At 43.6% G+C, this 25986-nt stretch overlaps 1 protein-coding gene across 1 annotated transcript in view; it reads right to left on the bottom strand.

Moving 5' to 3' along the window:
* Window positions 1-25986, bottom strand: part of gpc1b (glypican 1b) — a 65342-nt gene that overhangs the window by 17512 nt on the left and 21844 nt on the right. The window contains exon 4 of the mRNA XM_047589145.1: window positions 9113-9271. Within this exon, the coding sequence (XP_047445101.1) occupies window positions 9113-9271 (159 nt within the window). The remainder of the gene's footprint in view (window positions 1-9112; window positions 9272-25986) is intronic.

The following is a 25986-nucleotide window of genomic DNA, read 5'->3' as shown; positions in this document are numbered from 1 at the left end:
GCGCTTTTGTGTGTGGAAATGACCTTTCGCATTCTTCATCTGTTTGCGTCTCCATGACACTGGAAAACCACAAGCTCATCTCTTCCCTACACCCCCGCCTTTCTCTTTACTGTCATCCGCAACCCTCTATCATCCCTTAAAGCACCCCCCTCCCCGCCACCCCCATACAACACATACACACACACACATCTGCTCTCCAGGGAAGGAGTGATGAGAGAGGACTTAATTGCTTATATCCCCACTCACTGGGAGTGGAGGGGCCACAGAGGGGACAATAGCTGGTTGCTCTATTTTTTCTCAATTTTTATCCCTGATTTGAACTTTTTTTTTTTTTTAACATCAAGCCAAATATTGATAAGAATTAAAAAATTAATTAATTAGACTAATAGGCGGTTTATGTTTCTACCCAGACCCTAAGCAGACCCCAGCACCGGAGCTGACTGCTCTGCTCGGTAGCAGCGAATTCTCTGCTTCTCCATCGTTGCAATTTTCCAATTTATTGGTCTGGATCAATTGAGCGGGAGCACATCGAAGAAAGATTGACTGGTGAGGTTCAAAGGCGCAAGCGTTTGTATGACTCGTCGAACTTTTTTACCCTGCCTGACAAAAAAGACACAGCGCCGGCTAGTGTTCGGGAGGCGTTTTTACAGAGCGCACAAGTATAAATGGCTTGTCTCGCAGAGACATAAACCAAACAGAAGAAACAAAGATCACTGAACCTTCCTCATAATTCATATTCATACAGTAAATGAGAAACATGGCCGACTGGGTTTGGTCTAATGTGACGTGGTCTTATGTAACCGTGCTGTACGTTGATGCATCCCTTTTGATAGGATATTCCTGCTAGATCATGCATATCTAAGTCCAACTGACGTACACAGCAAAAACAATTTTTTTTTGATCATTTTCACTTTTTTATGCGAGTAGATCAGGAGAATTACTCAAGCCACAGTCTGCCACCGTCACATTTTGGCTTTCATTCTTTTTATCTCTCTAACTCACACACACGGGCGCACGCACACACAAGGACACACCAAGCTAAGCGAAGCGTGTGTGTCTTAATGACTTTCTTCCTGTGGTGAGCGGGGAGTTAATGATTTAATTTGTAATCAGTCTGAGCTCCACATCCAGGCCACCTTGATATGTCAGAGGCTTATTTTAACTGTATTCCTACCTCCACCTCCACTTATCCGGCTGAACACATGCCCATTAAAGAGCGCGGCAAAAACGCTTCCCCATACTCTGTACGGTGTTATTCTGAATCAGCGTGGCGGTTTAAACCAGAGAAGTAGCCTCTACCGCCGGCATGTGCCTTCCTCTCGTCTTTGTGTCTGCGCTGCCTCTCTGTGTTCAGTCCTTTACTCGCGTCAAGTCATTGACGGAAGATTCTGTGTAACAAAGACACAAGTGATGTTTCTTCAGCTGCCAATCACTCTTACTTACAGGCCCTTTCTTACAGGAAGGTCACGGCTGACTGAGGCTTGTGTTACTCACTCAGAAGCAACGTTTACCACTGTGCGATAAAGCACAACCGCGAGATCGCAAAACGGTCTGTGATCACGGAATTATTTATTATTATCAGGAAAAATAAAACATCTTTCTATCTGTTCTAACTCACACTGATGTTTGTTTCTTTTAATTGACAGCCGAAGTTCTTTTGCACGAGCAGGAAATGTTTCAAAGCACCAGGGACCATAATGGAATGCTAAAAATAAAATTTGCAGCCTAAATTATGGGAATAGCGGCAGAAGCAGAATACCAGCTGAAAGGAAACCAGCGAGGGGAAATTGAAAGTAGATGCCAGCATGAACGTGGAAGCTTTGCATACTGTACTCAGGGAGGCTCATGCGCTCGCCCGCATACAGTAAAGGGCCATAAATAGCCCACTGGCAGTGGAACATGACACATCAGCTGAGTTTTGGCAGAGACCCACTGACCGACCACGTACCAGGAAGACAGACTGGATAGGAAAAATTAGATGAGTAAAGGAACGAAAGGGGAGCGGGAGAGGAAAGCGGGGCTGAGAATGCAGCAGCCGTGTATCTGTTACATATCTGACAGGATTAATTCCATTTGTCCATTTGACAAGTGCTGAATGATCATATTAGCTGGATGGCTCTTTGGCAGACAGGAGAGAGAGCGGCAGAGAGCAAATGATGAGAGGCATGCCAAGAGGAGAGGAGGAGTCAATCAAATGGCAGTGGTTGATTAAAAAATAAAACTAGAAAGCACACACAGTACATCTGCTGAGGCGATGCAATCTGTTATTTTACTACTAGGGCATTTTAAGGTGCATGCAGATTTGATCTACATGAAAATACGCCCATCAGGCAAAATATTATGGCCATGATATGCAAGGCTGGCCTCTTTTTAACTATTAGTCTTAACAACAGGCTGAGCGAATGGAAGACAGGAAGTGGGTGATGTTTGAGTGTTAGGGTTAGGGCTAAAAGATATTCATGTGTATGTCAGCTCGGTGAATTTCTTATTTTACATTCCACTCTAAATCCGTGACACTATTTATACTCCAAACAGACTTATCCCTTCAGGATCTGAACATCCGCCTGCGCATATAAAAAAGCTTGCGGTATCTGAATTACCGTAACTCACCGATGGACAAAATTCAAGGTGTGGCTGAGCACTGGGAAGTTGCGCTTTCTGGGTTTAAAAAAAAAAAAAAAAAAGCTACCATTGCGGTAAATGATGACGCACCGCTGCTGTCGGCTGCAGGCTGCAGGTTGTGGAGCGACGTAAGGCCGGGGATGATTTTTTTTTTTTTTTGGTAAAGACGAAGTTGGTTATACCCTTGAGATGTCACGAAGGCCTTACAGACGAAAGCACAACTTCCCAGTGGAGCAAACCACTGTGAGTCACGGTAATTCGAAAACTGTGTGCTTTAACGTATCAACGCATGTGTTCAAGGGTTAACATTATGACCACCTTGGTGGATGTGGGCTTTCTGAGGGTCTCCTGTGGTGTCTGGTAAAAGAATGCTGTTAGTGGGGGTCTTTGGGTCCTATGGGTTGAGGGGAAGGGCCTCTGTGGGTCAGGCTTGTTCCAGTGTATCCCACAGATCAGTACGTGATCTGGTGACTTTTTTTTTAGTTGCTCCTAAACAGTTATTGTGCGTGTGCCTGTGTCAGGCTGCATCCTGCTGCCATTACTTTGTGGTGGGGGTGCCTGGTCTGGTCTAGGTGGGTGGTACATGTCTACGTAACATCCACATGAATGCCAGGTCCAAACTTTTCCCAGCAGAACATTGTCAATGTTGTTCACCTCCATGCCTGATCAGTCAATGTGATGTTTGGCAGAGAGCTGCAATGACATCCTATCCAGGAAGGCATTAGTTCAGTGGTTAATTGTGCTAACATTCATGTGACTCAAACACATGACGTCTCCTGTCCAGTTCTCAGCTGACATTTGGAGGAAGTCTAAACGGCAGCGTGACTGTGCAAATTACAGAAAACAAAACGCTAAAAATGTTCCCCCCTTATATTTAAATCGTTCAGAGATATCCTGCAAACAAACTAACTAACTAACTATAAAAAAAACAGGCGAATGACTAAACAGGGTCCAAAATATAACCTCCACATTGAGTGATTCTCAAGGGAGAGAAAAGGTAGAGTGCTGTAATGTTTCAGCCGCAGAAATGATGCATGCACAAGTACCCGAGGTCCTTGGTCCTTCCCTTTGTTATTTCCCTACCTGTACAAGGACACTGAAAAAATAAACACGACAGGCACAAATAAACACTCCTATCCTGGGCACACTGAATGCACGAATGATGATCTGGGAGCCATTAGACTGTTTATGAGTCAGACCGACTCTCCATCAATAACAACACTTATCACACACATACTGTGCCCCAGGAACATTGCAAGGCCTGTAGTCAGAGTTTAGATGCCATTAAATTGTCCCTTATATTAAGCAAGCTGACACATCACATAATGCATGTCATTTATCAAGAGGCTCTCCGTGGAAGCCTTTATTCCACTTTCTCTCTGTCTCCGTTCTGACTTTCCCCGGCTGGCATTATGCACCGATTACCCAAGCCCGTTTCTTCTCCATCCATATGGTTCTCTTTTTCAGTATTTTTCTCTTGCTTGTTTCCTCTTAAACTCCAGGCGGCTCCTCGCCCTCACTATCATCTTGTTCCCCCTTCCCCTCTATCTTAGCTTACTTTCCACTTCTTGCCCCATTACCATCCCTTCTCACACGGCACGCCTCTTCCACTGCCTCACTTTGTCTCTCTCTCATTTCATCCTTCCAAGGCGCCATCCCTCCTAGTGAGTAATGGGTCTGGCATAATTAGGCCAGTGTACGCCAGGTCCCCACCGACATGATTTGCATACAGATAAAATGAGCCAATCAAACGGCACAATGGGTGCAGATGTCCTTGTCTCTCATGCGATCATCAGAGGTGACCCTGAAAGTAAGAATTTAGAGGTGGGTGTACGAGAAATCCAACGCCCAATCCAAGGAGCATTGCAACGCAGATGTAGAATGTGTCACGAGCATCCAATCTGAATAAGCATGTATTTAGAAATTTGTTGATGAGAATGTGTAGGCTATAAATGGTCGAAAATGACTACCTATCTCTAAAATCTGTTTAGAGATATGTTGATTCCACTTTGTCATTATTTCTGCTGATGTAGCTTGTGGTACGGCTAAACTGTATTACAGTTTAGTGGGGCGTGTTCCATGTACACAGTAATATATGGGCTTCAGTATATGGGCTGAGTAATGCATGTCTTCTCACATGGGAGACTGAAGCTTGCTATCACTTGATATCAGTGCAGACTTCCAAAATCTGATAGGTATATCTGGGTGATGCAATTCTCATGGACTGCTCCCCCCCAACTCAGGCTCCATGGGAGAACATGGTGTTATTTAACAGGCCAGCAGCGAGATGTTCAAAGCTCTGCTCAAATGAATAAATAACCAAGTCCTCCTAGAAATGGGTGTATACCCTAGCCAGTCAGCCAGTGCTCTTCAAATCAGATTAAGCTCTGTGACCACTGATCTGCCAACTGAAATGGGCTGGAACATACGGGCCAGTGGACTTATGGACTCTCATAAGTAAAGTGCCAGCATGTTCGGATGTGTGTGCATGAGTGACGTAAGTTTTTTTTTTCCCCAAGATAAATCATATCACTCTAGGGTTTTCACAGCGCGTCATCAATCCGGAAGTCAGCATGTGGGAGGCACACAGCAGGGTAAATAAACTGAACGGACTGAAGTAGATCGTGGGAAATGGTGAATTATTGCCATGTTTGAGGCCGTACCAATAGGGTAGACAAAAGTTGTTACAAATAAGGGAGAACAATGCCAAAAGTTATCAGAGGAAAGGAGGCATCCCGAACCAGGATCTACGAGGCGAAAGTCTGGACGACATTCGAATTTGTCCGGCCCATTTCTTGTCAGGTAATTGAAATGTTGATAGCAGCGGCTCTTAACTAATTTTCTAGTGTAATGATAATAATAATTCATATCAAGCTCAGGTGACCTTTGCTGGCCTGTCATTCCAACAGATGGCACCCAATCTGCGTCATTCTTTTGATAAAGCTCAGACTTTTACCTGGAATACAGTGACAAGTACAGCAGATTTTAGCTCTACATTTTAAGAATGGTTTCGCTACTGTAGCAGGCTACTCGGATATAAGTCGATAATGCCATTATATTATTATCAGTACGCCAGAAAATGAGTCGCTGATATCAACTTTTCAATTACCGGACAAGAAATGGGCCAAATAAATTTGGATGCTGTCCAGACGTTTGCCTCGTAGATCCTGGCTCAGCTTCGTTAACCAGAACTGCCTCTTTTACTCTGATTTTGGCATCGTTCTCTCCGATTTGTAATAACTTTTGGCAGTCTATAAAATTCCAAATGTTGTTCACGGCCTGCCTGGTTGGTACAGCCAAAAACAGCAAACAACAATAATTCACAATTTTCCACAATCTACTTCACTCCAACGTGGCGCTGATGATGCGCCCTGAAAACCCTCTACAGAGAGTTCAGACTGAGTCAAATGTGTTTTAAATTGTTTCTTGTCATCATCAAAGTACTGAGAAAATGAAATTTAAGTTTGGATGGTAGTTCCAATGTTTTTGGCCATAACGCCATAAATGCTTTATAGCAATTTGACCCTTTCATTCAGTTATGGCCCACACAAGTGTTGGACTGTATCGGGTTTTGAAATCAGGGGGACTTGGAGGGAAGTTTGCATTTCTCGGCAGATTCACGCAGGGGCACAGAGTGCTGTGCATGCTGTAAGAGCTGCATGAGTCTATTCAGTGTACAAACTAAACCGTGTACTTCTGAACCTGAATCTATATCTGAGACCAGCACGAGTGAAAATACACAGAGTGCGCACACAGATATCCAGATGTCACTGATGGCACCATTAGGGCAAACACCACCTGCCAGGTTTGAAGCTTCAGTCTGGCTGAGACACCTGGCTGCCATCTAACAAACAGCTCCCTTTGGTGCCATCACTCTCCATGTCCTTCATGACCTTTTCCTTCCCACTTTCTTATGTAACCCCCAACTCTCTTTACTTGTTCCAGTCTTTCTAGCATCCGTTCTGTATTTCAACATGTTGAACTTTGTTCATTCTTCCTGCTTCCTTCTTCTCTTTAACTTGCGTTTGATTAATTTTCACTCTGCCCCCTCTCCTTCCTCCCATCCCTCTCTTTAATGTGTCCTCCGCTCTGTGAGCCGTGTCTTTGTTAGAGTAATATATTGTTTAGTTTGTACCTCTTACACATTTTTGAATGACAGTGGAAACCGCATACACAAATACTGTATACAACATCCCTCTTGGTCACTCACATAGTAAACCACAACAGATTACAATCTTACGAACACATGCACATAAATACACATCCGCATGCTCATTTACAGTGTACGAACTCTCGGGCTCAGAGCCAGTTGTATGTGAGCATGCTAGTCCTCTAATCTGTGGCTTGGTTCATGCTTCTTCCAAAGTCCCCGGACCTAAAAAGGCCTAGCCTGACTGGGTTGGAACAGTAACACCCTACACTTAGCCACACGGAGCAAGCTAGCCCACACCCTGCTAAACACAGCCAGATGTGGAGGGACTAGAAGCATGGTACGATATTGTTTCAATGTCCTGTGGCCATATGGATAAAAAAAACAAAAAAAAATCTCTCGGTATTGGGTAATCCTCACCTGTTTTGAACCATAGTTTGTGTCTAAGAACCTTGATCCACTAATAGGACAACAGTTCAAGCATAACCCGAAACAGAAGTAACATGTCTTATTTTCCACTTTTTTCCTGCCAACATTGCTGGTCATGTGGCAGCAAATGTAACAAGCTGTATTATGGTCCAATTAACCCCAGTCTGAGGCTCAGCAGTCTTTGAGGACGCATTCTACAGCAGATGGTTTTTAGACCTCAGGGTCCCAACACATACTTCTCCCTCTGTCAGCTCTGCCATCTCCATCTGATGCTCATTGGGGTAAGATAAGGGAATGTGAAAAACAGGAATAAAAAAAAACAAAAAAACAAGAGAGTTCAAGAGAAGAGAGAGAGGAGAGCACGTAGAAATGTGGCTCGGGCTGCCTAATTATTTTTCCCGTTTCCAAAGGATCAGCAGCTATTAGAATCAACATGTCTAGGAAGCATCTGTGAACAAATACAAGCCCTAAATGACTTCATTTCGGGGCAACAACTTACCAGGTTCAAGATGTGTGTATATTTTCTACGACTTTTTTGGATGCAAATCATTAGAATGTTTAGAGGCTGCAGCTGAGTGGTGCTTGAACGTGCGTGTCTGTAGACGTCTGGGTTGTTTACTGTCTCTGCCGTGCTAAATGAGGTGTTCCCCTGAAGAATGGGAAAGTTCAAGAAGTGTATGATGACATACTCGAAAGTAGGTGAAAAGCACCGCGTCTCGGGCCGATCTGTGCGCGTACGTGTTCGTGCCTCTGCTTCGGCAGTGGCGTCGCTATATTCCTTTTAGCGCGGCTGCGGCGCCGCGTGCGAAAAGGAGGCGAGAAAGAGGAAAGGAAGGCAGCAGAAGAGGAGTAAACAAATGTCACTCAGCTGCTAATCACTGGGATCTGAAAAGGTCAGGCTAACTAACTAGTCAAGCTCAGAGTCCCCCCGCTGACAGGTCCATTGTCACAGACTGGCCAACGGGAACAAGTGGTGCACAGAAACAGCATTCTATTAACCAGAGCAAGTCCTGAGACACATATAATTGCCCTGGTGCACCAGTGTTCTTACACCTAAATCCCTCCCCTCCATTTTTGTCACTGTCTCTCCCACCCTTGAAGCAAAAATAGATCTTAATACTATTTCATAATAACATTCAGATGTGATGGAAAAGGTTTTTTTAATGTAGGTTTGAACACATGCACATAAATAGATATTTGCACGAGTCTTTATCTTTAAGTCTTTATCTTATTCAATAGTGAGCCAAATGTTGCCAACGTCCAAGAGTGTCCCTCAAGAAAATGTGGAACTCTACCCGAAGCCTTTGACTCAAACAAGCTCTTCCCAGAACTGTTTGTGTTGCGTCGCATGCACTACATGAAGTAATATCACCAGGCTTTAAATCCCAGTAGTGTAAATCCCAGTAAAAAATGTGTTTATGTTTATCTTGTGTCTGAGCATGAGGTTCGTGATTCCGATTACTTCAAAACCACAGTTTGTTCTCTTGTGGAGGGGAGGGAAGCAGTGGACCCAAAGAAAGAAGAAAAAGCCCTTTCCACATGTTTTCAATAATCCACGCCCCCCCATCAGGGGGCCATCGATGGAGGCGCCGCTGAAGATTCTTTTATCATTTTTAGGTTAACATTTTAGCACGATGTATCTTGGGTGTGGGCGACTGACGTCCGACACGCACGTGCCATTTCAAGAATTTTAAACCTTTTTTGTCGATTTTATTTTATTTTGTAGTGAGTGAAGGAAAAAAAATCCCCGGCTGAGGCATGACAGCAGATCAATGCTTAGCATCAGGCTGTATGATAAAATAATTTTATCTCCTATAAGCATTGTCAGTATGTGTTTGTGTTGACTGTATGTCTGGAGGGAAAACATAAAGTGAGAAACACCTCACAGACACACATACTGCAAATACTCACTATCGAAGGCCTTGTAGTATCCGTTGAGTGAGATCTGGGAGGATCGTCCAAGTTCTCTGAGCTGCATCACTACGTCCCCGTGGCTCAGTGTGGTCAGATTGTCCTCCATCTCGCTGGTACAGCAGGTGTAACCCTGAGGACAGATGCGCAGGTGCTCACCTGGCGGGAGGACAGGAGGAGAAGAGGAAGGAAGTGGGGGAATGTGGCGAAGGAGAGGACAAAACGGGGAGAGGGGGTGGAGTAAAGGGACAGGGACAAGAGACATTTCATTAACAGGTTCCATCAACCCAGTCAGCACAGAACAACAAGACTGAGATGAATCGCTCTCGCGTTGCTGCCATATGAAAAGCTCAACTGATAGCTACGAACGTGCTAGGACAGCGTTAGCCGCAGCCGCAGCTAAACACAGCCCGTCGGGCAGTCGAGGAAGCCGGGCTGCGTGTGTTCACCCGCGTGATTACCTGGCAACATGTGGAGAACTCTGTGGCAATGGGAGCAGTGGTGCGGGAGGACAGTTTCGACCTCCATACCGTCTTAATGAGCACCCCTGACACGCATGCCTGTACATGAATTCGCAGACATGCGCTCGCACACATATATAAACACAGAGTCTAGAAAACTAGGGAAGCAGAAAGGTTCCATAAACTATGACTCTGTGTGTACGTCCACACACACACACACACGCCTACAACAACCAGAAATAGCGAACAAGGGATTTTAAACAGGGGCTGTCAGAGTTGATTAAAGCAGCAGTGAGGCTGCAGCTTAAATCAGAGCAAATTATGTAAGATGGAAATTCTATTATCCCCACCAATGCAGCCAAACAAAGTCGAGCAAAATTCAGCCGATGTTCATTTACAGGTGAACAAAGGAGATAACATATGACTTCCTCCCCATAGTTGCAGTTTCCAGGTACAAACACACACGCGCACACACACACGTCACACAGGAACACAATGATCAAAAAAGAGGCATGCGCTGTACTATGTAAATTAGGTACAACACATCACTTAGAGGCATTTCTGGAAAACAAAACAAACAGCAAAGGGTTTAGATTATTCTAACACAAAGGCAACATAAAGGTCCATTCTTGCCAACATGAAGACATTTAGCTAAGCTTCTGATGCAGCCACTAAGACAAAAGCACACAAACATCAGAAAGGCAAGCATGAAGAGAGGGAGGGTAGAGATCACATTGTTGCAAACAGTATTTGCTGGTATGTGCATAGTAATATGCAAGGTTTAATACATTTATAATGTGTTTTTTTTTGTTTGTTTGTTTGGCCTTTCAGCATTTTATATGGGCTTCTAACACGACTGTACACAAAGGAGCATACACCTCTCTTTTGTGGTTTAGTGTCCATCATTACATTACATCACAGTATCCACAGAATTTAGTTTTTTTATTATAAAGAAAATTCTGGACTGGCATATTGTGCAATCCCAAAAAAGATACAAACAAACAAACAAACAAACAGACAGAATGCAACTTCTTATTCTATTATGCCTTTTTCAGAAGGTCAATTTACAGTTAAAATAGTTTCTGCCTGACGCACAGAAGCCATTGTTATTTGATATCGGTGTGCTGCTAACTGCAGTTTGTACTGACCATTGTTTACAGTACAGGCTTCTGTATCTGCATTCTGACTCTTTTACTCTCTTCATCGATGAGGAACCGAGTCTCACCGAGTCCACAGTAGCCTCCGTTCCCACCAATTGAAAACCAAGTATTCCTCCTTACTTGAGGGCCTGCTGAAGTACTCTTGTATGGCTTTGATTAGTTTGTTATTGGACATTGCTTCACTCAGATTTACAATAGACTTATACAAATGGACCACAAACATAACAATTAGGATTGTGTGTTTGTTTTGGGATATGTGATCTGTGCTGAGCTCGTGCAGTTTATGTTCTCGTTTCGTCTGATGAACAAACTCAAGGCTTGTGTGTTCCTAGGCTACTGCTATGTATTTTAAGCATATAAACACTACACAATAGGACAATAAACCTATTTGGTTGCACTGTCTCAACACCTTTTTCCTTCGGAGGCACCTGGACTCTAACAAAACGCGTTAGATCACAGCATCACGGGACGATAAATCTTTTCAGGCTTCGAGCTATGCATTTGTGGCTGATTTACAGAGGTCCAGACCAATCAGTAACCCGCAAGGGACTACTGGCAGCTGTGTTTTAGGTGTCATCATGGTCACTCCTAAAATGGCAAGAATCGCCTATGGACTTGCTAACTAGTTACACTGATTGCTTGCTAACTTTTAAAGTTCCTCACACTGTGTCTTGTAGTCTTTCTTTTTCTGCACTTCCTGGTGACGGACAGATGGTTCCATCTATCACTTGCCATGTATCTCTCGAAGGTGCATAATCTTCTCCAAATGGTTTCCAAGGACAACTTTCCACACGGTCCTGTGTAACAAACCATCTGGTGTGTCATTTTAATTTAACCTTGCAACTCTTAAAAAAGACCCCAGACCCCGTTTTGCCTTTGTACACACAGTAGACATAAAACAAAAGAAGCCACAGTGTTGCATCATGTGCGAGACGGTCGCAGTTGTAGATTATCGCCTGTTGTGTTTAATGGCAAAAGACAGAAGTCTAATAATAATCCAGATATAAGCCGAGTTTGGTATTTCCAACAACGGCAAGTTGGACCCTCAGTGTACTAATCAAAGCTTTGCAGCTTACACATTCTAACAGTGTGACAAGCCTTGAAAGGTTTAATTAATATGTCAGCTCACATCACTGAGCTTTGCATTACATGGCTTGCACAAAGGCATATGCAAATTCGATAAACACACATAACTGCTGGATTAATGATTTAATGTCCCTCGGGCTGTCATTAGCATGCACATGGCAGAACGTCAACTCGACGCAAATCTATAGACACAGCGCGGACATCGATGAGATTGATTCTGCCATCTTTCCTACCGTGGAAGCTAGCGATTCCTGTACTCACTGTCTCAATGACTACAAGTCGGCATTTCACCTTCATTTACTGTGGCCGTGGCCTGAGATAATCGCCGAGTCCCGTCCGTCCTGTCCACAACACCGGCTGTATTTTATAGCCAACGTAGGCATGACAAGAATCCACGCACTTCGCTGATTATGTGTCAACCAAGTTTTCGTAACTGTCTTTTAAGTGCCTCGTCGAGTCCAACTCTGAAGTGGAGCTATTAAAGGCAATTCTCCTCTTCAAACACCAAAGTGGAGAACAGGCTGTCCATTCCAGGGGAGAAGGTGACATTGAGCATCTCTCTGCTCCTTCTCCTTCTCTGCTAATGATGCGACTCTCACTCGTGCACTTGGAGCGAGATTTGTGCATGGCAGAGAAACTGAATGAGGAGACGCGAAGAGCAGGGCACAAAAATGGGACGAGGGAAACCGAAGGGTGGATCGCATATAATGGTGAGAAGTAGAGTGATTGAGGAGACTGACAGAGGAATGGCATGAGGTAGTGCTTTTGTGGGACAGCTGCAATCTGCCGGCCCCTTTGATGGCCATCTGAATTCCTGGCTTTAGTGCGTTTGTGTATTATAGGCCTGTGGCCATTTCTTCCGGTGCAATCTGCTTGCCGCGGCCGCTTGCCATTTAAAGGACAAACAGACACGGAGAGCAGGAGGTATGAAGCTTCCAGATGCAGCCAAAAAGAAGTCGCTTCTTGGGTCCATTTGTGTGCACAAACACCAATAAGACGATTCTCAGTATGCGCCCACAACATCTGCAAAGCTGCCACAAATCCGCAGGAAAGGTCACTTGCTGCAGAGCGTTATGTTTCCGGTGGGCTAACCTAATAGTCGGATAATGTTACAAAGTAAGTAGTCCCTGTCACTTGACTCAATATGCGTTTGTGTGCGCGTTTACGTGCAAGCCACTTGCCATTAAAGTGGAAACGGAAATGTACTGTATACTTTACCAGACACACACACGCACGCTTTCAGTCTCATAGCCAGAGGATACTCGAGTAATCAGCAGAGGCGGACAGGTCAATCTTCAGTGGGTGGCTCTGAGAGCAGCATCTAAAAGGCCACCTCAGTGAGGGCAGCTATCACGCTAATGCTCCAATTTTCCCCACTTGTCATACTTGACATATCTATTTTCTATTTACTCAGACAGCTGAGAATATCTTCAACCCGTAACGCAGTACCACTCCTCACATATTCAAGTCTCAGCTGCAGATGAACTAATATTTATCCTACTGTTACCACTTCCTGATTCTTTATTTCTGCGGTCTGAAGACATTTCATGGAATGCATGATGAACTCGAAAAATACGGTAGCCATAAATACATGTCCCGCGAGAGATGGCAAATTACAGCTTCCGAACCGACTGCACAGTTGGTGCCCAGAGATGAAACAAACCAGTGCATCAATAGGTTCTGCTCAGAATTACACGATGTATTCAAATATATTTAAATGAACAGAGAAGGTATTCCGCAATCAACCCCCTCCTGCGAGGCCAATCAGTGCGGAGGTAGCGAGCTCTCCTAAAAATTACTCAAATGCAATCCTCACCCACCCACCCAAACATTAATCTATTCATCGGTGCAAAATTAAGGAAATGAAGTGTTCGCTTTAACCCCGCAACAGTCGTCCGCCGCGTATTTCCCCTTCCTTTCGACAGACGTGGCTGTTAAATAGAGAGCAATTCCCTAACCATTAGCTTATCATTGTTCACCAGGGAGGAAGGCTCCGATTAAACAGCAATCTGGGAAGCCGCAATAAGCTCCCGTGCACCGCGATAAACCATGGGAGAGACTGACAGTGGCTTTCATACATGGTGGGAAACACAGATAAAAAACAGGGCAACAGGAAATTAAGAATTACCCAAAACCTCGCTGGTCTGGCAGTCTTTGAACAAACAGTAAGACTTCAGTTCTTGTCCAGCAGGGTCACTAGGTTTGTTTCCTCCTGGTCAGTCGCCACTAAAAATATACTTTTAAAAAAATAAATAAATGAATAACAGTATCCCACAATGTAGCACACAGCCATTGCAGCAGTACAGTATATTTCCCCAGACAATTTCATATGATTTTCTGCAAATTGTATTACGTTGAGTTTTGACGCTATTTTCGTCCCACTAATGGACGCAGTGCGATAACTTGTACAGGTATTATGCTGACTGAGTTCCCGCGTGCAGTTTCATTCGTTCAGTGTGTGCCTGGAGAATTTTGGGCATGACTCCTGAGTAGTGCAGTTTATTCAAGATAAACTGCACAAGATATATTGTCATTCGCGTTGCTGAAAAACAGGACCATGGGATGTGTGTTGTCATTGCTGGCCGATTTTGCTGTCTCCATTGCCAATAAACACTTGGTTTGTTGTGCAAAGCTTGATTGCTCTATTAATAACTTCTTCTTCACTGTATTTAAATACGATATTCAATTTGGATCTGGATTAAAAAAAAATAGATCACGTGTTGCATGGACGATAACAAATGCTGCTTTAAGTGAAGTGTAGTATAGCTGATAATGTGTATTCATGCATGTAATTTAGGAGCTTGAGCCAAATTGAATATGTAAAAATTGTGAAGGTAGGGATGATGCATTTTAATGTCATTTTTACAATCCAAAATTACAAAAAAAAATAAAAGAAAGAAAAAGCTAGACCCTACAGTTAACTCAGCACTGCTGGCACTGGTGTTTCTGGAGAACTTTATGAATTTAGTGCATCGGCACACTTGGTAATTCTCTGTAGTTTTCTGCCAAGCCACATTTGTCGAAGCGGCATGACTGGCATTACTGATGTCCCCTGATAGCGAATGGCATTGCATAACTGACACTGTTTCAAACCACAGTTCATGTGTGTGCGCGTGTGTTTGGACGCATGCATGGGTGTGCACAAATGCTGTCAGATCTGAGAGATTAGCAACCTAATCCAGTCATTCGTGTGTGTGTGTGCGTATGTCCATCTAGGTGGATTATTGTCAGTTCCAAGGAAAACACCCATGGAACACCAGGAATCGCTCCCCCGCTCATACGCCCTCACACTTGATCAGTGGATTAGGCTTAAACAGATGAAGTACAACAGAAGAGCTTGACTTGTGTCATTCACCAACTGTATACGGTGAAATTTCACATACCAACCCAGAAAATGCTCATTACAGACAACACTAGAATCCCCATTCTTAAGGCTGCCGCCCCGCACGGCTATTTGCCGTGAGTCAAATAAGCAAGCAGGGTCCGTCGGCTTTTCTGTGGACTCCTTTGGACGTTGGACCCAGGGGCTACCCAGGCTTTCACCTAGACCCTAGAAACCTCTGAAGCCTGGTAATGTGAGCCAAGTAGAAAGTCACATAAATAGCTTCCTCGGGCCAGACGACGTGGCAGACACAGAAGACATTAATAACACATTACCACAGAGGTCAGCTGACCACCCATGCTGATTTCTTCAAGTCCTCGCTGACTATCTGCACTACTGACCGACCAGACCACAGCTACAGAATCATAACAAATACACCATGAATGATTAATTTCTCGACTGCCACTAAACAGATAATCCTTATCTCACTTGACTTGAATTTGATTTCATTTGATTGCGTGGGAAAAAAATTGGACCAGTGACTCATTTTAAATACTGGAGAGATGAATGACTAAATGGATAATGCGATAATGTAATGATGAGGGCTGCGGGGAATAGATTACTCATAGTTGAATAACTCTGACTGGGACCAAGTCTAACAGAGGTCAGACTATGTTATAAAACAACTGAAGAGAAACAGAGTGGACAGCACACTGTGTAAACACGACGTGAAGCAACAGGAAGGTGCAAAGGAACCCACTAAAAGTTTGGTGATGATGGGACTGTTTTGCTTGGACCTTGCCAGGTCTCTGCTAATGGACCAGTCCATTACTGCCCAGTCCCACGGAGATACTGATAAACGTCCTCCACGATAGCTTTCGTTGAACGTCACCTTATCACATGCATTTTAGAAAAACAAAATATTTATATTCCGGTGTTAATTAAGCTGTCATTAGAAGATGTGACAGAAAACAACATTAATTTAATGGTAAGAAGAAGCAGCTTCAGCTAAAAGCAGTGGTAAATATTACATTGCATTGCGGATCATGCGCCTGTATCTACTTTTCTATTGTCTCCCATGGCAACAGATGTGAACCAGACGCAGGAAAATCAGACTTGAAAATAACAGCGATCGTGTCGTTGTTCATAAATCAGAATAGATTAGGGCTGGCAATTCTCCAAAATAGAGGAAGAACGAGAACGGTCGAAAAAGAGACTGAACTGAAGCCTTATTTCACAACGACAAGTGAGGGAAGGTGTGATTTATAAGAAACACAATGGACTTCAACAGATTTTGTTGTTGAGTTGATTTAGCTCGGAGAGACATGCTCGAGTGTGCACTCTGACAGGACAGGCACGGAGTGACGCGCGCGCACGCAAATGCACAAAAACATTTGGCCTTTGTCCTCTTCTTTCTGCGTCTGTCTCTCTCGATTGCTTTCGCACAAACACACGAGTCCCAGCGGCCAATGAATAACCAACGAGTGTGAATGCCAGCTGCATTAAATGGTGGGAACAGGCCGTCCCATTCACTTAGCAGGTACAGTCGACGTGCTGTCAAACGGGCCCTTTCCGACCCGCCCGCCAACTTTCCCAACCTTCATCTGCATCATCTGCACCCTTCATCCATTCCCACCGTTTGCTTTAACGTTGCGCATAGCCAGAGAGCAAATCTGACCGGGATGTGAGAGAATGTAATTTGCAGAGACCTAACACAAAAATAACACATCCGACAACACGCTGTACAGGCAGCCACAGACGCACGTTGTCCCAGTCACACCCTATAACCAGTCCCTCCTCCGTGCAGACATGCCTTGACTTGAGCTCCCGTGTGTTGCCTTACTTGCCGAGTGTGCGAGTGCCGTGTGCTGAAACATGAGGGAGACAACGGGTGCGGTGAGAGAAGTCAGTGAAAAAGTTATTCAGAAGGAACGCATCACGTTGACATGTATCTGCCGCACTATATCTGAGACGTACTGTATCATAAGCCATCTGAAAATAAAAGGAAGAACTATGCACTGTAGGGAGCTGACCTCATTTCTGCGTATGAAGGAATGTGTGTTGTTTTGGAGTGCGTGTGGGTGCGTATTCCAATCTAGCAAAGGTCTTTGACGGTAAATGTCAACAGTTGACACAGATCAGACGGAACATCCCATCATATGATGCACACGAAAAAAAGAAAGATAGAAAAAAAAAGACAGCCGCCTCCTGTGCGACTGCACGCTGAAATGAAGGCTAGAGGCTGGGGGTAAAAAAATGAATAAATAAATTTAAAAAAAAAAAAGATTAAGTGGGAAGAGGAAGGAGTAACAGATGCTCTTTTCACAAAATAAACCTGTAACATCTTTGGCTTCAAACATCCATAAAGACGCGTCAGACATTCTGGCGTTCACAGTTGTTAGACGGGAACATTTCTGTCTTTTCACGGGAGACAAAAAATTTATCTTATAGTTGAATGATTGTTTACCTCTCCAGCTTGACTGGCAAGCGTTTAAACTGTGGGGAAAATAACCTCCTATAGCTCACATATAGACTTCAGTTTGCCCTGTTTTACATATTCAGACATGAAGCATGTTTTTTTTTTTTGTTTTTTTATTCAAGCCTGCACATGGGATGAGCAATTAGGGACAATTTGTTATTTGACCTTTGCTGTCACGGTAATTAATGCTAATGTTTCTATTAACAAAGGAACTGGTGACTAAAAATCATGTGGCAGAAAATATCCAACTGGTTCTGCAGTTCCCTCCAGATCAGTGGATAATTTAACATCTCATAACTCGTTACTTTGTTTTTCTGCCTCCAGAATTCAATGTCTTTTCTTTTCCGCCGTAGAATACCAGTCTGGTAACATGGCATTGGATTTAATTTTGGGGGTCATTTCAAACAGTGTAAAGAAAAAAAGAAAAAAAAAAAACTCTGGAATTGCATAGTCCTTCAACAATTTGACTAGCCTGGTAGATATTTGCTGGAGTATAATCAGTTCCCAACAGAGTGAATCCAGGTATGCATTTAGCACTTCCTCTGGAAATGGTTGAGACAAAGAGCTAAAAAGAGAGTGATTGATGTCTGTAGGGCTGTAACACACAAAGCCCACAGCCAGTGGTTAATAATAATGGACCATCGGTGAGCAGGTGTGTCCCACACTGTTGGACCCTTGCTTGCAGCCTTTTGCCTGATCGAGCATAATGAATCTGCCACCTGCTGATAAGGAGAGTTATTGGGGAGTTATTGCTCAAGCAGGTACGGAACATATTTGGTACAGAGCTGTCTTTGTGGCGTGCTCGAGTACAGCTTTTTTGGCACAGACACAAGTGATGTGAGGCAATGCCACAGTATGACTTTGTAACTGCTAGTCCTTAGATGTCTGTTTCATGTGCCTGGGCCTTTATATTTATCAGGTGACCAGAATCGCAGCACAGCTGGTTTTATAAATGCGCTACTTCAAAGTGGGTTTGTCATATCACTTTATAACGCCAAACAAATTCAATCTCATTCAAGCCTCAGTCGTGGTGAAAGTAACAACTTTATCTTTGCATTAGTTTCACATCGGATTACAAATGTATTTCCCTTAACATGAAAAGTGATAGAGACACTGTGTATATACTCACTGGCCACTTTATTAGGTACACCTTGCTAGTAAAAGGTTGGACCCCCTTTTGCCTTCAGAACTGCCTTAATTCTTCATGTCATACTTTCAACAAGGTGTTGGAAACATTCCTCAGAGATTTTGGTCCATTTTGACATCACACAGTTGCTGCAGATTTGTTGGCTGAACATCTATGATGAGAATCTCCCGTTGCACCACATCCCAAAGGTGCTTTATTGGATTGAGATCTGGTGACTGTGGAGGCCACTGGAGTACAGTGAACTCATTGTCATGTTCTAGAAAACCAGTTTGAGATGATATGAGCTTTGTGACATGGTGCATTATCCTGCTGGAAGTAGCCGTCAGAAGATGGTACACTGTGGTCAAAAAGGGATGGACATGGTCAGCAGCAATACTCAGGTAGGCTGTGGTATTTAAACCATGCTCAGTCTGTACTAAGGGGCCCAAAGAATGTCAAGAAAATATCCCTCACACCATTACAGCACCACCACCAGCCTGAACTGTTGATACAAGGCATGGATCCATGCTTTCATATTGTTTATACTAAATTATGACCCTGCCATCCTAACATTGCAGCTGAAATTGAGACTCATCAGACCAGGCAGCGATTTTCCAATCTTCTATTGTCCAATCTTGGTGAGCCTGTGTGAACTGCAGTCTCAGTTTCCTGTTCTTAGTGTCACCCGGTGTGGTCTTCTGCTGCTGTAGCCCATCTTCTTCAAGGTTGGACATGTTGTGCGTTCAGAGATGGTATTCTGCATTCCTTGGTTGTAACGAGTGGTGGTTTGAGTTACTGTTGTCTTTCTATCATCTCCAACCAGTCTGCCCATTCTGCTCTGACCTCTCACATCAACAAGGCATTTTCATCCACATGACTGCTGATCACTGGATATTTGCTCTTCTTCGGACCATTCTCTGTAAACCCTAGAGATGATTGTGTGCGAAAATCCCAGTAGATCATTCGTTTCTGAAATACTCAGACCAGCCCATCTGGCACCAACAACCACGTTCAAAGTCACTTAAATCCCCTTTCTTCCTCATTCTGATGCTCGGTTTGAACTTCAGCAAGTTGTCTTGATCATCTCTGCATGACTAAATGCATTGAATTTCATCCATGTGATTGGCTGATTAGCTATTTGTGTTGACAAGTAATTGGACAGGTGTACCTAATAAAGTGAAAATTGAGTGTATATTACTGTTTAAATTCAATGCATCAGTGCAGGCATTTTATTGTCTGTAGTTTAGAAACAATACCAGCTCCTGAGTAAATTATCTGATCAACATGATTGCCACCAAATTCAACTGCAAGTCCAAACGGCACTCAGCAGACAGGCAAATAAAGAGGGAAGTAGAATAGCACGCTGCAAATGTGCCTTTCTGCAGGTGTCTGCGCCCGCGGCTCATACCTCATACCTCACGGCTCGACTTCTTTACACTCACAAGCTTCCCTTTGTGCCAGGGCTGTTGGTGAAAGAACAGACAAAGTGCATTCCCCTTTGTGCCGCGCCGCTCAGAGGCAGAGACAGATAGAAGCTGACCTGCTGTTCTCGGGGCCCCGTCAAAGCAACAAGAAGCTGGAGCACATTCAGCCAGGACTGAGTCAGAGACATGGACACAGAGGGTGATGCAGCTGCCAGAGAGATGTAGGCAGGTAAAAAAAAAAAAAAAAGAGGGGGGGGGGGGGGGGGGGGATGACAGAAGAACAGGAGCCAAAGATCACCAAAAAATATGGAGAGGAAAGAAAGAAATGGGAACAGGAGAGTGGGAACTGAGAAGGAACTAACAATTACTGTAATTAATTATGTATATATTATTTATTACATTAATTCTTCTCTTAATGTATCCAAAGAAAGTCTTTGAAAAAATAACTGGTTATAGGTGTCGACCACCTGATAAATGATGAATGAATCAGATTTCAGGCTTGTGAGGGTGTTGCAGACACAGCTAAGACTTTCGACCCTTGTTCTCCTCCTGTACAGTTCTGCACACAACAGGGAATTTTGTGCATTACACATAATCACGTTCTTTATCAGATTTACCGTTAGTGGAGCAATTACACTACGAAAAATAATCAAGATTGCTAAATAATCATAATAATAATGATGATGACAATAATAATGATAATTAAAGCACTTAGAGCTCCCACATTTAATAGCTGTCAGCGCAGATTGACACCTCTGCTGCACGGAGAGAATGAACAGTCTGTTCTCTTGCTCCCATGAATAGAAGCGAAATGAACTCAAATCCATTTTTAATAGAATACAAATGCCACATGTGATAGAACTCTTGAATGTTATTCTACTGTTTAATGCCGCTCCTTTCTCTCTGCTGCCACGGTAACAAGGACCCCACAGAGAGCCATCAATCACCGGCTTTAGACCTCCAAGCACACGCCCCTGCCACTCCCATCTAACCGTTTTCAAAGCCAGATAGAAAGGTTGTCAAATCCTCAATCAGATCTTCCTAAATCCACAATAATGACTCAGATAAGTATTAACTGTTGGGTGATCTGATTATAGATCTTTGCTAGGAGAAACGTTGACTGGTGTTCTCGACCTCGCTCATCAGATCAAAGAAAGGCCTCTCCCTTGGTTGACTCAACTCTCTCCCTCCTCCCCCCCCTCACCCTCTCCCCCCTTTCCTTCCTTTGCCTCTCGCTGGGAATCTGGCCAGGGAACTTGGGCTTCCAAAGAGCAGATCCACACTTGCCCAGATCCTCAAACACTGGTTTGTTTTATTTATGGCTTAGGCTAAACGACAGTCTTTACCTTGGGGGCGTTCCCCTTATTGGTATCATTTGATGTCACCTGTCTGTGTTTAAAATAAATCAAGATAAATAGTATTATCATCTGTCATGCGGCGGCAGCGTTGATTTGATTGGAATTAAATTGCAGAATTTATGGGTCATGCGGCGGGGCTGTTTTGTGTGCACTCGCACCGTTTAAACATTCTAGGTAAGGTCTATTCAACGCACAAAACATGAATAGCCTCAGTGGATCAAACGATCGGGCTTTGTACTCGTGTGTGCGTTCCGATTAACTGACAATCAGACACATTGTGGCGATGGCCGCTGGCTTCGGAGATTGTTCTCAAATGATAGGTCATAAGTCTATTGACCAGTGAGTCATATGATCTGAAAGGAGGGCCTGACATGGGAACCAACGATGTACAAGGAAAGCCCTGTTTTGGTGATGTTGTGTGAGCACAGTGTGCGTGCCAAGCTGTCTATTTTGAAGTCAGGTCAGGACAAGCTTGCACTTCAGGCCTCTCTTAGTCACTGTGAGTCACTAAAATGTCTTGACAAGAGGCGGATAGACGAGGCTATCTGACAGCCAGGCAGAGAAACCGAAAGGCAAACAAACAGAAACACGAAAGTCACGTGGGAAATGGGCAGCGAGACAACAGTTTCTTGATAGGCGACCAGGTAGCCGCCAACAGACAAAGGCAGATGTTGGCAGATATTCAGATCCACCACGCAAACTACTAGAAAGCCGTATTTCAAGGAAAAGATGAAGATGTGCAGGGAATGACAGAGCTATTAAGTCTGCGGTCGGTGCTTTCCTCCTTGCCTCCGAGCAGCCCGTCCTGTGAACAAACCACAATGACGCTCCATGAAACTGCACAGAGCACCATTCGCCCCATAGTAGCTCACTTGAGAAACCAGGCCACAGAATCATTGTTCTATGTAGGCCACCATCCCTGATGTCACACATCTCTGGCGTGATGCAAAGCACTGTGGGCCTTGACCACTTGTAGAACCACTACAGCTGTGAGCCGAGCTTGTGTGTGGTGGGAAAAAACAGAATGCATCAGGATGCAGGATGTGCAGACAGAACTTTAGTTTGGTTTAGTTGGACTATATAGAGTTCCTTGAAGATGCTTTGTGACTCATCCAGACAGCTTCTTCTTCAGTTCTAGCTCTCAACATTGGCAGTGGTCCATCTAATCGTACACTTCAGTTGTCAAGTTAAACATGATTTACGAGTGCAAAACGTTTGCTGCATGACTGCAGAGTAGACTTGGTCGTAGGCGGTTACGATTAAGGGGCTGATGTCTTTTTGAACACATGCGGACAATAAACTTCAGCGATTGATCATTTTCAAATAAAAACGTTAATTTGCGCACGACTAAAACGCCGTATAAAAGTGAAGTATCATCAGGCGTTCTTTGTGGCAACACATGTCCAGCAGTGAAGACTTGTATCCTGTCCGGTGTTTTCAGTGCACACAGCTGTGCATAATTACTAGCTAACTATAAAGGTCCTTCTGCTGTTACTGTGAGAAATAATAAAGAAGAAGAAGAAGAAGAAAAAGAAGATCAAACTGCTGTGCTTCTTTCTGCATTAAACGTAGAATTAACCATAATGACATGAATTTAAATTAAATTAAAGACATTGCCGAAACCATCAAATGAAGCAAACCCTGAATTGCGCAAACTGTTGACCACTTGTTGCAGTGTTTGCACAGAATAGGATCAGTGTCCGGGCCTTTAACAGCTTCCTTTAAATTCTTTTATGATGGTATAATCATTTTCACTGGAACACCAATAAAAACCTTTCCAGGAAGAACGTCCATTTGGACTCAGTCAAACTAGTCCACTTGATCTCTGTCAAAGTAAAAGATAAAAACAACAGCATAAAAAAGGCTTTGAGACACTTCACTGCTGATGGCCAAAACTAAATGCTCCTGAATTTGTCACGGTTTAGCACTTGTTAGCGTGACAGCGCGCGGCTGACTGGTCACACAGTGACCCCGAAACAAGCTCAGTGGTGTAAAATAGTAATAAAAAAAGGAAAGAAAAAGCATTAGTCCGCTCACCGCTGACAGAGACAGTGGACAGATTGTTTGAGGATTTATGTCCTGCCCCGACAAAATCCAAGCATTCTTCACAGATAGGTCGCCGAGACCGCGGCAAATTACTCTTCACCATAGCTGCAAAAGGGGAATTACACGCAGGGTGGCTTGGAAGTGATGCGCGCATCAGATGCTAAAAGGTCAATCAAGACGCAAACACTTAACGATAAAAGAATGCACTTGACGCACAAAAAGCTTTGGGTGGTTGATTTTTTTTTTTTTTTTTAGCATTACGCATGACACAAACATGAGCTGTATTTGCTGTTTAGTCTAAACAAATTCCGAAAAGCACAGAAAAAAAACTGGTGCACTCTTATGGAGTTCAAAATCTTTTGTGATGTCCTTGTGAGACCAGCTTTTTTTTTTTTTTTTTTTGCAGTGCTCTGACAGGTAAATGCACAAGATGTGTAAAGGAATGTTTCTGTCTTTCACTCGGTACTTTTTTGTCTAATCCCTCTTTCACTCCAGGCCTGAAAGGGGCTTTTCATAGCTTCTTCTATGAAAAAAAGAAAAAGAAAAGAAAACCTAAATGCTTGTCAAATCTGCACTCCTGAACTTGGATGCGCGGCACCTCTTTGCTCCTCGGCCTCCTTCCTGCCTGTCTGCCCCTCTGCTGCCTTCGCTCACTTTGTCTGTAACCTTAACGTTTTCCCCTAAGGGCTTGCGCCTGTTGATTTCACAGCTTCGGCCGCTGTTCATCGTGATTTCTAGGTTTTCTCTGGCAAGACGGATTTTAAACTCTGAGAACTCTGTCTTCCTCTTTTAGGTCCGTGTTGTTTTAGAGCCTTTTATGCGTTCCCTAAACACCAGATTTACTCAAACATGCCCGCGCCTCCATCTTTTATCCGATTTATATACATCTTTTGTGTTATCGGTCATTAGAACCACCTGCAGCATGACATCAGACATTCAGTCCACAAAAGAGACGCCCCATTTGATCCTAGTTAAGTTGGTTATTTTTCATTTTGACATGGCTCTTGGCATGTGGTTTAAGCTCGACGTGAAAGTGTAAACTCTTTATTTTTTTAGTTTTATTGCGGGGGATCATTAAACCTGCCATTACCTAAATTTCCCCTCGGGGATCAATAAAGTCCTGTCTTAAAAACATATCTACTAAATCATCAAACATAATTATCCATTTAATCACTGGTGTTATATTAGCTGACATACGATCTAAGAATCACGCTTAAGGCAGCAGGAGTCTTATCTCATTTCGGAGCTTTCCAAATATTTAAACATATTATGATTCGTCCTATTTCCTGAGCCGATGAGATGCAACAGAGTGAGTGGGACGGAGCTCATCCGCTGTCCTCCTTCACTGGAAGGAGTCATTAGAAAGAGCTGGCCTGTGCTGAAAGGCTAGATGGTTATCCTCCAAGAGTGAGATGAAGGAGAAGGAGGGAGGGGGAAAAAAAGAGAGCCGAGAGGAAGGCCACGGGGAGACAGATTGGGCACTGGCTCTTGCTGAAAGGGTAGATGGTTATCCTTCTAGCCAGGGAGGGAGGAGGAGGAGGAGGAGGAGAAGCTGGGAATAGAAAAAGAAATTGAAATTTTGCAGAGAAGGAAGGAGCGCGGGGACAACGAGAGGGTGAGACAGTAAGGAAGAGAAACGGGCCGAAGGGTTCTCCATTGGTATTCATGCCGCTCATCTGCAGCTCTGTGCTCCATCCGGAGTCCCGACACCGCAGAACACGCTCGGGATGGCACCGAGTCAACATCACTGTCCAACTACTAAGTTAATAATTCATGGAGATGCGAGCCACTAAATTCTCCGAGACTGCATTGTGCAAATTTATTTCATTGTTCGCCAACAGTTCAAAGACAATCTCGCCAAGAACGAGATGATAAAGTGACTGCAGGCAATTTGTGAAAACACGAGCAGACAGACAAAACACAAGGAAACTGAGAGAGCATGGAAAACAAATAACGCGAATGCAGAGAGAACACAAACTTGAAATCTAGAGAGAAAAACCAAACTACTCTCAGTGCTGTAAATAGTATCATTGGTAAATAGATTTTCTCTTTTTCTGTCAATTAGAATTAGAAAACCTTTATTTGTCCCACAATTTGCAACATCCCTGCACTTCGTAACAGCATACAAAGGGCAGAAAATATTAAAGAATAAATAGTGGGCTCTATAAAAGATAAATAATGAGATAAAATGGAATAGTATGAAAAATATACAAGTAGTGGCACGTATACAAAAATACTCATTAGGTCTGAGTGTAAAATTCTGAAAATGTCGCACAGTTTTCTGAAATCAACTTTGTTTGATCTTCAATTAATCAACAAAATCCCACATTCTGTTATTGTAATCGGAATCCATCAAATATTTGACATTTTTACTCAACAAAGAGCCTGGACAGTTTTATTAATTACAGAGAA

Source organism: Mugil cephalus, chromosome 7 (assembly GCF_022458985.1).
Source record: "Mugil cephalus isolate CIBA_MC_2020 chromosome 7, CIBA_Mcephalus_1.1, whole genome shotgun sequence".
Taxonomy (NCBI): Eukaryota; Metazoa; Chordata; class Actinopteri; order Mugiliformes; family Mugilidae; genus Mugil; species Mugil cephalus.
This window is presented reverse-complemented; position numbering and strand designations above follow the sequence as displayed.